General features: G+C 43.2%; 1 protein-coding gene across 3 annotated transcripts in view; it reads left to right on the forward strand.

Moving 5' to 3' along the window:
* The window catches only part of ALDH5F1 (aldehyde dehydrogenase 5F1), a 192,626-nt gene that overhangs the window by 38,116 nt on the left and 140,051 nt on the right, over positions 1–14,459 (forward strand). For all 3 annotated transcript variants that reach the window (XM_087664337.1, XM_087664338.1, XM_087664336.1), the window contains exons 4-6: positions 4,917–4,965; positions 5,588–5,675; positions 5,868–5,978. In XM_087664337.1, coding sequence (XP_087520463.1) covers positions 4,917–4,965; positions 5,588–5,675; positions 5,868–5,978 — 248 coding nt within the window. The remainder of the gene's footprint in view (positions 1–4,916; positions 4,966–5,587; positions 5,676–5,867; positions 5,979–14,459) is intronic.

Here is a 14,459-nt window from a genome sequence, read left to right on the forward strand (position 1 = left end):
CGGACACATTGGGTTTAGGATAGTCGAGTCCCATTTATAGGACTCAAGGCCCTATTGTGCACTTTTTGTGATTAGCACTCTTGGACTCTTGGCCCATTGGCCAACACATCCATACACCGGGATGGTGTAGGCTGGTATTATGGGACGCTAATCCTTGGGATGTGGTCGTGACTTGGAGCGCTGCTACGTCCTAGGCTTTGGGAGAGCCCCTTTGGCTTTGATACCAATGAAATGTACCCCGTGACGAGACGAACATCAATTCATGGCTAGCCAAATGGATGGCATATTTTGATTTGTATTAATTCAATGACACTTGGTTCATCGAGTAGGGCTATGCATCAAGTTGGTGACATGGGCTGATTTTGAATCCATTTTTGGAAACATTTCGTGACTGATGATCAGCTTGAAAATTTTTGACAATTATTTGAGCTTGATATGGGAAAGAAGAGCTTGGATGCATATTCATAGGAGTTAAAAGATTTGTTGAACTAAATGAAGGCCTTGGACGATCCTCAAGCGCTGCTCTACATGTGATATCTTTTTGGATTGCTGTTAGACTACCAGAACGAGATGCTCTACAATCCCCTTCATTTGCTCGAGGATGTCTATATGTATGTAAAGATTTTTTATAATACTTTGGTTGCGAGTAGTGGTAGCTAGTCCACAGGGGTTTTCCATTGAGCTGTCTTTGTCTTTAAGTCAAAAAGTCAGCTACCCCAGTAGTAGCAACTCGTCAGCCGTCTTTGGAGTTGCATAAGAAGAAGAATGGTAAGTGCAAGATCATTCATAGTGAGGTTTGCTCCAAGGGCCGTTGCTTCACTTGCCATTAGACGGGTTACTTTTGTAGTGATCGAGAGTATTCTCCTAGAACAAGAAGGCAAAGTCTACTTCTAAGACTTCAATAAATACTTGCAGCTCTAGGTATATCTTTTAAAATTTATTTGAAGATTGTTTTGTTAATGCTAGTAATAGCAATAGTAGTTTTGTTAATAAAACTGTTTTTTGCTCGCATGACCTCTTAAAGGCCACTGGTCGTATAAATGGCCAAGAGGTTACAATTTTATTTGATAATGTCTCTACCTATAATTTTATTTCTTCTGGTTTGGTAGAGAGGTTGTAGCTTCACATGGTACCTGTTGAACGAATTTATCTTGTCCGATATGCGGAGGGCTCCATGATGGATTGTTGGGATCAGGTGGTATCGGATTTAGATCTATTGATCCAATAGTACCATCAGATTATGGATTTCTAATTTACGAGCCTTGACCATGCTGATGTCATTCTTGGCATGCTATGGTTCTTTGATAAAATACTTCCTTGTATATTGATTGGAAAAATCATGCACTTTCTTTTAAGCTTGATGGTCATTTCCATGTGATTGAGGGTTGTTTACCGTTTAGGATCACAAAAAATGATGTACACATGATTTTAATAATGGAGTTTATTCAAGGTTTTTTCGATTTTACTAGCAAGTGTTATAAATTATTTGGAGGTATTGTGGTCCTTTCCAGATTACCAAGAATATAAGTTGCATATCCTATGAGTTAGATTTACCTTTGGAAATCAGAGTTTACCCTTTGTTTCACATTTAAAAGAATGATTGGGACAAGGTGAACTGATTGTTCCGATTGAGGAAGTCCCACGCATTGAGAATACTACTCCTTATATTCCACTTGAACCTGAATCCGTTCTTAACCTTGGGACTAAACGATCTCGTTGGATCATTTATCTCGAATATTCAATCAAGTGGAAAAACTGTTCGAAGGCAAAGGCTACTAACGAGTCACTAGATTCATTGAAGAGTCCTTTTCCTTACTTCGTTCTAGAGAATATTACTAAGGACAACAATTATTCATAAGGGGAGAAGTACTACCTCCTTGGGTATCCAAATGGGTGCTAGCAGCATTGGTCACAGTGGTCATGGAGTGACTTAGTGTGAATGTACTAAGGACACTTCGTGGCTAGGGCAGTTGAGTCTTATTTATAGGACTCAAGGCCCTATTTTGGATGTTGTGTGATCACCATTTAGACTCTTGGCTTGTTGGCCAATGTATCCTTATATTGGGATAGTGTGGGCTGGTGGTATGGGACACCAACCCTTGGGATGTGGTTGTGACTTGGAGTGCTGCTAGCTCCCAGGCTTGGGGGAGAGCCTGTTTGACTCTATGGTTGGGAGATGAGTCTGATGTTCAATCCCTTTCATTGTGAGTATGACTTGTGTTGTGTCTTGTCTGTAGGTTGGATCCTAGGGGAATGTTTTAAGATAGGAATGAATTTTCTAAACATCCTCATAACCACAAGTTGGGTGTTAGTAGTAGTTACATCCTTGGATATCTAGATGGGCACTATGACCTTGTGCTACTAGTGCCCATCTAGATGCCCAAGGGTGTAATATTGGGTCTTTGTCCATGAGCCATACAACAATCCTCGTTGTCAATATCATAGTCTTTGATATGCTATGAAAAATTATCTTGAGGGCTCTTCTCCAAATTTGTTGATCCTTGGGGTAGTCCCATATGTATTATCTCTACATTTCCTTCTCTAACTCTCCATATCTAGCACATGTGACTTGATCCCTATAGTTTCTCCACATCTCCTTCTTGTTGAGAAACTACTTTTTTAGTTTATTCACCTTAGTTAGGATTTCACACTATCAGCCCAAAAAGGGTTCGTGCCTTCATTCTAGGCATTTCTTAGTGTGGGGGCATGTATATAGGCCACCTTTGCCCTCATTTAGACCACCCCCTTCAGTCATTCTATGCCACTCTTCTTCTGTCATTTTGAAACCCTTCTCTCTCCTCACTATTGTTGCTCACACCCCTATCGGAGGACATTGCAATTTGTGGCTGCCTTTTACCATCTCCACTTGGTGTCATCTCCCCTACATTTAGCGTCAGCCTATAGGCTTGTGTTGACACTCCAAGACGTTCTCCACCGTCACCTCTCTCTCACCAGGCATCATCTTGGCCTTTGAGTTTGGTAGATTGGGAGGTTCCTCTGCTACTTGCATCATCATACATATTGCTTGTATTTGCATTTGCAGTCTATCTTCACTCCTTCCACGTGGCGTCAACATCCATACCTTGGCGGCGTTAACTCCTCTTCCTGCAGATGTCATCACTTTCTTGTGTTTTGACTGTCTGCGAGGGTGCTTCCACCTTGGCGACTACCCTTGGCATTAGTTGTCATTTGAGGACTATGCTTTACTCCCCAACAGTTAATGATCATCTTCTTCATCCGTGATGGCATTTGAGGACTACGCTTGGCTCCCTCCATAGCTGTCCTTTACGTTCCAGTGATTGCTTCGATAGCCCACTGCTTGGAGGACTACATTTCACTCCCTTCACTGGTAGATTCCCATAGGTGCTGCTGCCTGATTCAGACAGGACAATGCAATCATCTTTAGAGCTTCCGCTCCATTGTATTAGCTTTTCTTCACAGAGCATGATTCAGTGCTTCATCATCTTATTCTTCTTTGTTTTCTCAGTTTCTCTTCTCTCTTAGTGTTTGACATACATACTCTGTACTTTTCTCTGCAAACCCTATTCTCTTTCTGCTTCATTGCATATTCTGACACTCCTCTTGCTCTCCATATGTAGCACATGTGACTTGATCCCTACCATAACCAAGCGTAGTGCCAATTGCTAAGCTCCAATGCACTAGTAGGAACAGTGGCTCTTGGCTTCTGGGAAAAAGTCAACATGTATGGTTCTAGGAGGCAGATGGTATGGTTTTGTGGTGATAATGTAGATCATACATGGACTCCATCCAATATTGTTGAAGAGCATCCTAGGAGGTCTCCTCAAGAGTGGTTGGTTGCAAGGGGCACTACAGCGCAAGAAATACAAGAGCTTGAGCAAGGGGGATTTAAGCTTAAACAGGGAGCTGGCAGAAGAGCACGATCTCCTCTAGAAGTCAACCAGGAAAGAAGGTGAGATACCCTCTCCAATCCAATGCTGAGTAGCAATGGCATCTCTCTAATCCTGCTCATCTTGATCCTGCATCCCAATCTAGTGTTGTATCTGAAAAAGGGAACATCCCTAGGTCTCCTTGTAGAGGGGTCTCTCCAAAACCACTCCTTAGGATCCTATTCTAATCTCTGGAGAGGCCCACTTTGATAAGCCTGGTACCTTCAACCATCCATCATGCACATTATTGGATCTGGATCTAACTACCAAATCCTGTCTTAATGAGTCACCATGCTAATTAATCCTCTGCTAACAGCATCCTGTGAACTCCTACTGATCCAAATTGTCTCTCTTGGGTTTGACATCCTCTGGTACTCAAAAGGTAAACACACTCCACTGGTGGAGGCCATTGCAAGAAGAATGTCTCCTTTGGTAAAGAAACCAATCCAGGTCGCAGAGATGTCTATATTAGTCCTTCACTCTAGTGCTACTTCCTCCATAATGGCCGTAGCCCACTTGATACCCCAATGTCCGTCTTTTTAAATCAGCCGGTAAACTAAGGCAAACCACTTCCCACTGTAGAGCTATAATGTTGAATTTTAAATAGAAGTCAGTATTGAGAAATATCTTATTTCAGTATCCATGCATAGTTATGCCTTAATTCTATAGAGCAGGAGGTTTTGTTGAATAGGTGATTCACCTTGGCAGGTTTTTATGTTTTAGTCAGGACGTAGAGGCTATGATTTTTAGAATCTTCACTTTTTCGGGTAGATGAGATCTTATGACTTAATCGAGGAACTTTACGATAATGTATAAGGTAGAGTGGCAATAGATATAAGAACAATTTTCAGACTGACTTAAGGAAAAGCTGCAGGATTCTTCCTATTTGTTGAAGATTGGTCTCTATTGAGTATTTGGAAACAAACAAAATGCATCCTTCTGGAGGAACGGAAAACTTGGAACACATACATTCTTACTCGCTGTTTTACTGTTTTCAATCCTGTTCAGGTTGGAGTCAGTTGACAGCTTTTGACCGTGGGAAGCTTCTCCGCAAGTGGTATGTCTAAGAGGGGTGACAACACCACTTATGTGTTCTATTTCCTTGTTTCTCGTTTCTTTTCTTTTGGAGGGGGTTTTAACAGCATTTAGTTTGCAAATTTGGTGCCTCTAGTGATAGATTGCAAGCATGCATCGCAGAGGCTGACAAAAATGGTGCATTAATGATGTGTACAAGAAAGTATATGATTTCCTCTCAGATCGCCTCTCATGCTGCATCCTGCCTGTATCCTGGCAAGACTGAGGGCTGGCTAGGCTTACATTTTACTTTAGGCACTATTTGTGGACTTCTCATTAATTATGAGCCTGATGCATAAGATATTTTTTAGGAGTTGGTAGTTTATTTTTGCCCTGTCTCTTGTTGTTGGACCCTTGTTATCAACTCTGAATGTCATCTCGTGCTAAAAGAGAGTCTGGACACCTTTTTGAAAAGAAGCTAGCAACTCCATTGTAAAAAGAAGTGTCTTCTATAGTATGTTGCAGAATGAAATTGAAAGGCCACCAAATGTGCACCCATGGGGATTAAGGTTATGGCTTTTTTCTGATCTTTTTGGATAGAAAAGTGCTTTTAATTTAACATGACAGAAGCTCATCAAATATTTATGAGTAAGCTGTTTTTGAAGGTATGATCTTTTATTGGCGAAGAAAGATCATCTGGCTACTTTGATCACACTAGAGCAGGGGAAACCTCTCACAGAAGCTGCTGGAGAGGTATTCTTTTTGAAAAGTAGCATAAAAATTCTTTTTGAGAGGTATTCTTATTGTAAAAAACTTGCAAAATTTTGTTCATCCCCACACATTCCAACATGCCTGACCAAAGCTCCATTTTATAATTGTTCCAGTTCCTGGCTGCAAAATGCATGCATGTCATAAAAGCATCTTATTAACAGTGCTTGTGGGTAGGTGGTCTATGGAGCTAACTTTGTTGAATTCTACTCGGAAGAAGCCAAACGTGTCTATGGAGACATTATCCCAGCCCCATTTCCAGATAGACGATTTTTGGTTACAAAGCAGGTGCTAACCAAACCACTTTTGTAGAAGAGTTTAAGGTTTGGAGATTTGAAAGAAAAAGATTTGAACATCGATAAAAGAGGCTTTATTGCATTCTATATGGTCCGAGTTTAATTATGTGTGATTTCTTGTTGAACATTTTAACCCAGTAAACCGTAAAGCAGAAAACAAGGGGATTGTAAGAGTATGAATCTGTTTTTTAAAAATGTTTCTAATACAGAACAAGTTGTAAACCATTGAATCATGACGCTCTTCAACCACAGAAAGGATAAATCACTGAGTCTCCCACATCTTGTCTCATTAGACTCCATACTGGTAAAGCATCTGCCTATTAAAGCATCTGTCATTCCATGAAAGTAGCCTCATGGACTTGCTATACCTCTCAAACTGGCAGGGTTGTCCAACCTCCTCTCCACCACTAAACCCTCATCTCCCACTCTCTCGGCTACATCCCTGGGCGTGGGGCCTCAACCTCTGCAAAACCTAGGAGGTGATGGCCTCGTTCTATCTGCCTCTAAGATTCCCTCTACCCAAATCTGCTTCCTGACTACTCAAACCTCGTACATTGTGAATCTTGTAGGGGACAAGCTTGAGGACAAAGAACCCCTACCACCCTCTGTACCCACTACCCTGGTACTATCTCTTCGTCCTCTTGGTGTGTTTGCCCCCCCGTCCCCGCAGTCATAGAAGGCCTTCCCCACATGACCACCCTCATCTTTGAGTTGAGCCTATGGTCTCGCCTGCCTATCACCTATTGGATCTACCTGTCATAGTCCTAAGGCATGCAGCCATCAAATAACCACACTTTCTAGAGTGGTCGCAAATTTCCCCTTCTTGAATACTATGGGTGAGAATAGATCATAGAAGGAAGAATATGTGGATAAATCAAAGGGACCAGGTGCCAGCTTGGTTGGCATATTGATACCCCTCTTGTTGTATGCAGATGATCAAGACTCTCCTTAGGGCTTGTAGAGACACATGCATGCACTGCAGGCTTTTGGATTGATAGTGAACCTTCAAAAGACCAAGGTGATGGTGTTCAATAACCCACAAGCTTTGCTGAACCGGACAAGGCATCAATTTACCTTGGAGGGAATGTGGTTGAGCATGCTAGATCCAATGTATATTTGGGGATCACCTTGGACCTACATTTCCATTGGAAGATGCAGCAGGTGCCATGTTTTTCCACATGTTATGCAGCCCGTGAAGCACTCAAGGAACCCAGGACCACATTGTGGTTGTTTGATGCATTGGTTACCCCAGCCCCATTAAATAAAGTGTAGGTGTGGGGTCATGGTCTTTGCAAAAAGACCTAGAAGAGTATTAAGAGATCATTACTAATGATGATTGCTCGCATGATACAGAGCAAACCATCAGTTACCCATGAGATTTTAAAGCAGAGATAGGACCAACACCCACGGTTATGAAGCACCTATTTTACTCAATGACTTGCTTGCAAAGGATATGGGACTCCTCTTCAAGCATAGATATCCATGATCAATATTGACTTCCTCTGGCAGACAATGGAGAGGCACATTGTTGGTACATAGAGATTCAGTTGCAATTTGGGATACATGGGTTATAAATGGATGCATGACCACCATTATAGTATAGTTTAATTGTCCACACTTAGATCTCACTCATACGGAGAAGAATTGAATTATTGGCTCAAATATTGCCAAGATTGATGCAGTACATAGATCATCCTCTAGAGCCCCTCAATACAAAGATGGCACAATATCAACACCACTTTCATCTCACCCAACGGCAATGCAAGAGAGAGAAAGATTAAAAACGCAGGTAAGGAGAGAGAGAGACTAAAAATACAGGTGAGGAGACTAATAGTTGTGGAAGGTTGGAAACAAGTGCAAGACTATTGTAGACGGCAATGGCCAGCTTGGACCACGATGTCCTCCACGTCCGAGCTGTGGGCAACAAGTTGAAAGACCTGAAATTTGCAAAAACGAGATTAAGGGAGAGTGGTGGGCTGCATGCCTATTTATAGAAAGTTTGGAGCACCCAAATTAGGGTTTTTCATGTGGGACACAATAACTCTCTAGGATTGCATTTCTTTTTAAAATAAAAGGTTTGCTTCATCAATTAAGTATGTTCTGGAGTTGTTTAAGTCGCGCTAATGCATTTTCAGCCCCCCCTCTCAAGCCCAAAACAAATCCATGAGAAATAAGCCCTTAATATAAATAGTCTTTTACCCCAAGGCAACCCACCCCAAAAGAGCCACGGCATCAAGCAAAGGGTGCACGTCGGCTACCCAATGACCTACCAAGACTATAGAGGCGATGGTTATCTTACCAAGGGAGCCCAAGTTATCACCCTTGAGAGGGCAGAGCATCACACCAAGGATGTGTGTCGTTGCCCAGGGGCCTACTAAATCCTACAAAGGCGGATGCAATCAACAATTGACTTTTTTTTAAAAAGAGCGATTGGTTTGATTTTTCCAAAAGATTTAGTATTACATGAATGTTTCAAATCACTTGTCATTCCATTAAGTCATTGTGCTCCGAAGTACAAGAAAATAAGGATGAATGGCCCCACTACCATCATACAACAAGCAAAGCAATTCCACACACTACTAGATATAAGTGCCTAAGGATACTGAAGTGTGTGTGTGCCAATCATATAGAGAACATACAGGGAGGCAAAAGGGATAATGGTGAGCTTAGCAAGACAAGCAAAGCAAGCAAGCAAGCATGGGAAAACTACCAAGGAGAACTGCCATATGCAATGCCACGAATATGGTGGATCGAGAGTCAACCACTCATGAAAGACTGAAAAGGGATAAATGCGCACAGATGCATGTTTACATGAACAGAATGCCAATGCACGAGGTAATGCAAAAAGGTATGCAAGATTTCATGCTCATGCAGAATGCAATGCAACGGTGCCATTGGACAGTGCCCTCACAGGGGAATTGTTTACTTGTTCCAATGCCCTTTTACAATCATGTTATCCTGACAGTGCGGATGAAGGTACAAATGCCCTTAAGTACAATACAAAAGAAAATGTCTGAAATGTCTAAAGCTAAACTGTAAACATCATCACTGTCACTGATCAAGAGAAGAAACCGCCCCCTTTGCAACTAGAGGGAGAAGTAAGAGAGAAGCACCCTCTATACGTCAACCTGAAGAAGTAACGGAGGGTGGGGACCCAAGTCAATTCGAGGTAGTATGTATTGTAGGATCAACCAATTAACCACTTTGGTCAAAATGTCTGCAAAATTGTCGCTTGAAGGCACAAACTTTAGGTCAAGTGTCTAGCTCAACGTGCTCTCTAGTAAAGTGGAAGTGGACTCCCACATGCCATGTCCGAGGTGTGATGATCAAGTTACCTACAAGGGCAATGGCACTCTAGTTGTCGCAGTAGACAACAGTAGGAGAACTACAAGGGAACTAAAGTGCAGCCAATAAGCTCCTTAGATAGACAGTCTCAGTAGTACCATCAAAGAGAGCCCTATACTCAGCCTCCACCGTGGAAGCTGCCATCGTCTCCTGCTTACAGCTTGACCAAGAAATGGGAGTTGTGCCCGGGGAAAAGAGCTAACCGCCATGGGAATGTTGGGTGTGAGGATCTCCGACCCAATCAGAATCGGGATAACCCTGCAAGCATAAAGTATGTCCATAAGCCAGTTTATAATAGAAAGTACACCACAAATATCTCAACACACAAAGACAAGCAATCCAATAAGACATCCTAGGTACTGAAAAATATTGATTACGTAAACTAACTGTGTATGCTAAAGCTAGCCTAGTATGAATCAACCAAAGAAGCTTCCCTACAACAGATCAATAGGTGTGTGCATTGAAGGGCTGACGTAGGGTATCCTTCGACAAATGGACAATGCAATCAAGAGGTGTGGACACAGGCCGTGTTTGATCTGTGCAATATTGTTCCACCAGCTGAAGGGCGTACTTTTGCTGTGAGACACAAATACTTCCCCTAGAACAAACTACCTCCACCCCAAGAAATAAGATAACAGACCAAGGTCAATCATCTCAAAGATAGAACAAAACTTGGCCTTAATTTCCACTATGGCAGCAAAATCTAAGCCAGTGATAAGTAAGCCATTGATGTACAGCAAGATATAGTTGGCCCCTGTGCATGTAGTATGCACATAGAGATTTGGATCATAGGGGGTAGAATGGTATCCATGACTCTGTAAGAACTCATCCACCCTTTGGAAGCAAGACCTCGGAGCTTGCTTTAGGCCATAAAGAGCTTTCCGCAAATGGAATACCTTATCCAAACGATCAATAGAAGAAAACCCAGGTGGCTGCTCCACATAGACTTCCTCCTCTAAATAACCATTAGAGAAAAGGCGGTCTTGACATCCAATTGGTATAGTGGCCAACCGTGGTAAGCAGCAAGCGCAACTAGCAAACGGAAAGATGTCATCCGAGCAGTGGATGCGAAGGTCTCCTCATAATCAATACCTTGCTTCTAACAAAACCTTGCACTACAAGAAGGAGAGCCTTGTACTCGTCTAGAGTCCCATCAGCCTTTAGCTTGGTCCTAAAAATCCACTTCGTCCTAATGTCCTTCTTGTGACTAGGACAATCCACCAAGGTCCAAGTCTCATTCCGATCAATGCTCAATGGAATCAGCCCTTAAGACGGAAGCATATGAAGCCTGAGAGGCAAGCCAAGCAAATCTTCTAAGGCCCTCCCTCCGGAGTGCAATCCAGTTGAAGTATCTTTGAATCATGCATAGTTTGCTAGTACCAGCAAGGTAATGGGTCTGGCGAAGGGGCCTGGGAGTGGAAGAATCTGCAAGAAGGTCAAGAGTGGGCAATAGATCCGACTCAGAAGGCACTATGTCGAATGATGTGGGATGAGGTAAGGACTTAAAGTTCGTTGCATAAGACTACACTACGTCCCTCTCATCAAAGACGGCATCTTGTCTAACGATCACCTTGTTTGCCTAAGGATCAAACAAACGATAGGCTTTTGCTTTTGAAGAATAACCCACAAAGATCAACAGATCAGCTTGGGAAATGAGCTTTTCTATCTTCTCATCAGGCGTATGCATGTATGCATGACTCTCGAAGACTCTGAAGTGGAAAATAACAGGCCTCTCACCAAAGAATGCCTCGTAGGCATAGAAAAAGGGAATGGCCGTTCCGGCCTGTAGGAACGGCGTAACGTGTTCCAAACCCTCCAAGGAGGTGACACGCCCAAGGAACGTTCCCTGCCGTTCCCAAGGCCGTTCCCTACGGTTCCTTGCCGTTTCCCTTGCCGTTCCTTGTTTGGAACAGCAGTTCTAGGCCTGTTGACCGAAAATTGATGTTTTTTCCGGTTTTTTCTTTTTGCTTGGGTCACACTCCTACCATATGTTCACCCATCTCCATTGCCTAATGTACACACACTAATCTCTCTCTCTCTCTCTTTTTTTTTTTCGTAAAAATCTCTCTCTCTCTCTCTCTCTCTCTCTCTCTCTCTCTCGGGTTGAAGATTCAAAGTGTCAAGACAACCCACAAGCTAATTAGGAGTCCATGCAAAGTTAAAATTTGATGCATGATCAACTCTTGCAAATCACAATCAAATTTCAGCCTAGACCCTATCCTCAATTCCAAGGTATTCATCCATTTATATTGTCTAATTTCAAGGGAAATTGGGATGATTGGGGCAATTCAAGGCAATTTGGAGCTATGGGGGTAATCGAGTCAATTTTGGGACATTTGGGTCAATTTCAAGCATTGAGGGGTATTGGGGCAATTAGAGGGACATTCTTTGGGGCAATTTGGGTCATGCAAGGCATATTTGGGACACTTAAGACATGTATTGTTCCCCCTGTTCCCGTTTCCCGACCTTGGACGTTTCCCCCATTCTAGGGGGTCCCGTTCCCGTTCCCGTTCTCGTTCCCCGTTGCAGGTAACTATGCTCGTAGGGAGTTTGCTGAGGGACTGCTTCGGTCGCATCGGTTGAGGATGTACACTGCAGTGCTAACAGCCTCAACCCATAGACGATTGGGAAGCTCTGTTGCGAATATCATAGAGCATGGCATGTTTAAGACTGTCTGGTTCCTACACTCTACAACTCCATTCTAGGAAGGGGAGTTGGCGAGAAATGCTACACTCTTGTAAAAACTCAGAAAACTTGTGGGAGACAAAACTCACCACCGCTATCTACACAACGTCCAGTCTGGTTATGAAGTAGCAGCACCCAAGCATTGAAATAGGTGAAAGCATCATACTTGTGCTTGAGAAAGTACACCCACATGTATCAAGAGAAATCATCCACTATCAAAAAGAAGTAAAGCACACCATTTAAGGCGGCAGTGTGTTTGGAATAAAGGGCCATTGTGCTCTTTTATACGTGCACGGGTGTGAACACACCCTTAGCACTTGTACTTTCATATATATATCTATCTAAAAACCTAAAGTGGTACACTCACCATTGTACCCACAAATCGTGCTCTCTCTCTCTCTCTCTCTCTCTGCTGCTAACAATCCCTGCGTGTCTCAATTCTCGCGCTTCCCATCACTACAAACTAGTATTAGAGCAGCAAGGAGTGTACGCTTCTTGAGACGAAGCAGACGGTAGGTGTTGAAGAAGTCTCAGGTGGACTTGACGAGTAGCAGTCTACAGTCGACAGTCGATAGGTGCAAAGAGCGGTCGAGCGAAAGAACAGCGGGTGCCTGCTAGCATGTAAACACTACTGACGGGTCAACATTAGTCAGACGGGACCAACTTGGCGGTCAGGCAGCTGCCGACAAGTCACAGCCCAGGTGGAACGTTCAACGGACAGTCTAGTTTGCAAGCTTGACGGGCTGCAGATGACCACACGACTACAGGCGACTAGGCGATGACCATACGACTATAGGAGCCAGGCGCGCGACAGACGGGACCAGCGAGGCTCACGGGCACACGGCTGATGGGTCAACGGACCCATCATCCTTTTTTTTTTCCTATTTCAAATTTTTTTGAACTTCCTCTTTCCCTACCAAGGGTTCATACGTGGAGGCACAGCTTCCAATTTTTGTGCAATGTAAGCCCAGAAATTTGGGGCTTCTTCACATTGAGTACTATTCATGAAAAATTGAGGCATCTGCATCAGAAATGGGAGACATTGTGTGCATTTCAATTGGGGATTTCGCCAAAATTATTGAAAATTTACGCATCTAAGTGAAATTTCTCAACATTGGACCCATAAAATTTGGGGCTTTTACCGTATTTGTGAAATTCTGTTCAGCTTAGTCAGATTGGCTCACATTGGTGCACATTTGGACCCGAGAAATTTGGGGCTTTTGCAAACTTTTGTGAAATTTTGCTAATTTTTCCCGTTTTATGCTTTCCGGAACATGTATTAATGCAATTGGGACAGATTGGTCCGGAACATGTTATGGGACAATGCTAGGTAAAGGCCTGCGTGGCTTCGCCTTAATTGCTCTGGCATGCATCCTTTGCACTTTCGTTTGAAATGGGGCAACTTTGCAGGACACTGCTTTTCGTGTGGAAAATTGGGGCATTTTATGGCCGAATGCCCAGAGAAGCAACCGTCTTCAGAGGATGAGCATGTTGTGCTGCCTATGGAAGACATGGTGCTTGATGCTCTGTCACAGGAGGCAACCCAGCCACCTAATGTTTTGGATAAAGGTAAACAACAGGTTTCGGGTTTGGATTCCCGTAGCAATGATTGGTTAGAGGCACGTCCCAAAAAAGGTGAAAAGTTTGATGCTGGCCTGGCGGATAATGGGCCTAATGTTTCACAAGATTCCATGCGCACGTATATGCGCAGGAAATAAATGTTGTCTTCACAGCATGCTGCGCGTACTATGGTTCCTTCTGCTCCCCGTAATCAGTCTACTAGGAAAGTATATACAGACGGTCCAAAGGGCTCACCCGCTAAGTTGGCGTTTGATACTAGAGGTAATGTGATTACACCCTGGGATCGTCCTTATCCCCGTTCCATCCCCAAGACAGTGGATATTTCATCTACCTCTAAAGCTGGCTGTCAGAACTCTTTTGCCGTGTTAGCTGATTTTCTGGATGAAGGTGTCCTTGACATTCTAGCAGAAAAGGTTAAATCGAGGCAAGCGGTGCCTCGTTCCTGATTTTCTTTTTGAATACATATGAAGATAGGCACGTAGAATGTGCGAGGCATTTGTTCTCGCCATAAGCAACATGCATGTGGACTGTGTTGCATGAGAATCAGTGGGATGTCTTGTGTGCGGTTGAGCACAAGAGTCACGGTGAAGCAGGAAAAGTTGTGGATTGCCAGGGGTTTCGCTTGTTTTATGCAGGGACACATGCCATGCATTATTCTAGTGTGCTTATGATTGTACATGAGAAATATCAGCCGGTTCTTATTAAAAATGATGTACATGGCCGCTTTGTGGTAATTAAAGTTTTATTTGAAGGAGAGATCTTATGGTTGGTGGGCTTCTATGCTTCGAATGACCCTTTATCCCGCCGGGATCTTTGGAATACTTTGCAGACCTCCTTGTCCCTTGGCAGAAGGGGTTTTTTG

This window comes from Lygodium microphyllum, chromosome 23 (genome assembly GCF_053477565.2).
Source record: "Lygodium microphyllum isolate KBCC chromosome 23, Lygodium_microphyllum_v1.1.10, whole genome shotgun sequence".
NCBI lineage: Eukaryota > Viridiplantae > Streptophyta > Polypodiopsida > Schizaeales > Lygodiaceae > Lygodium > Lygodium microphyllum.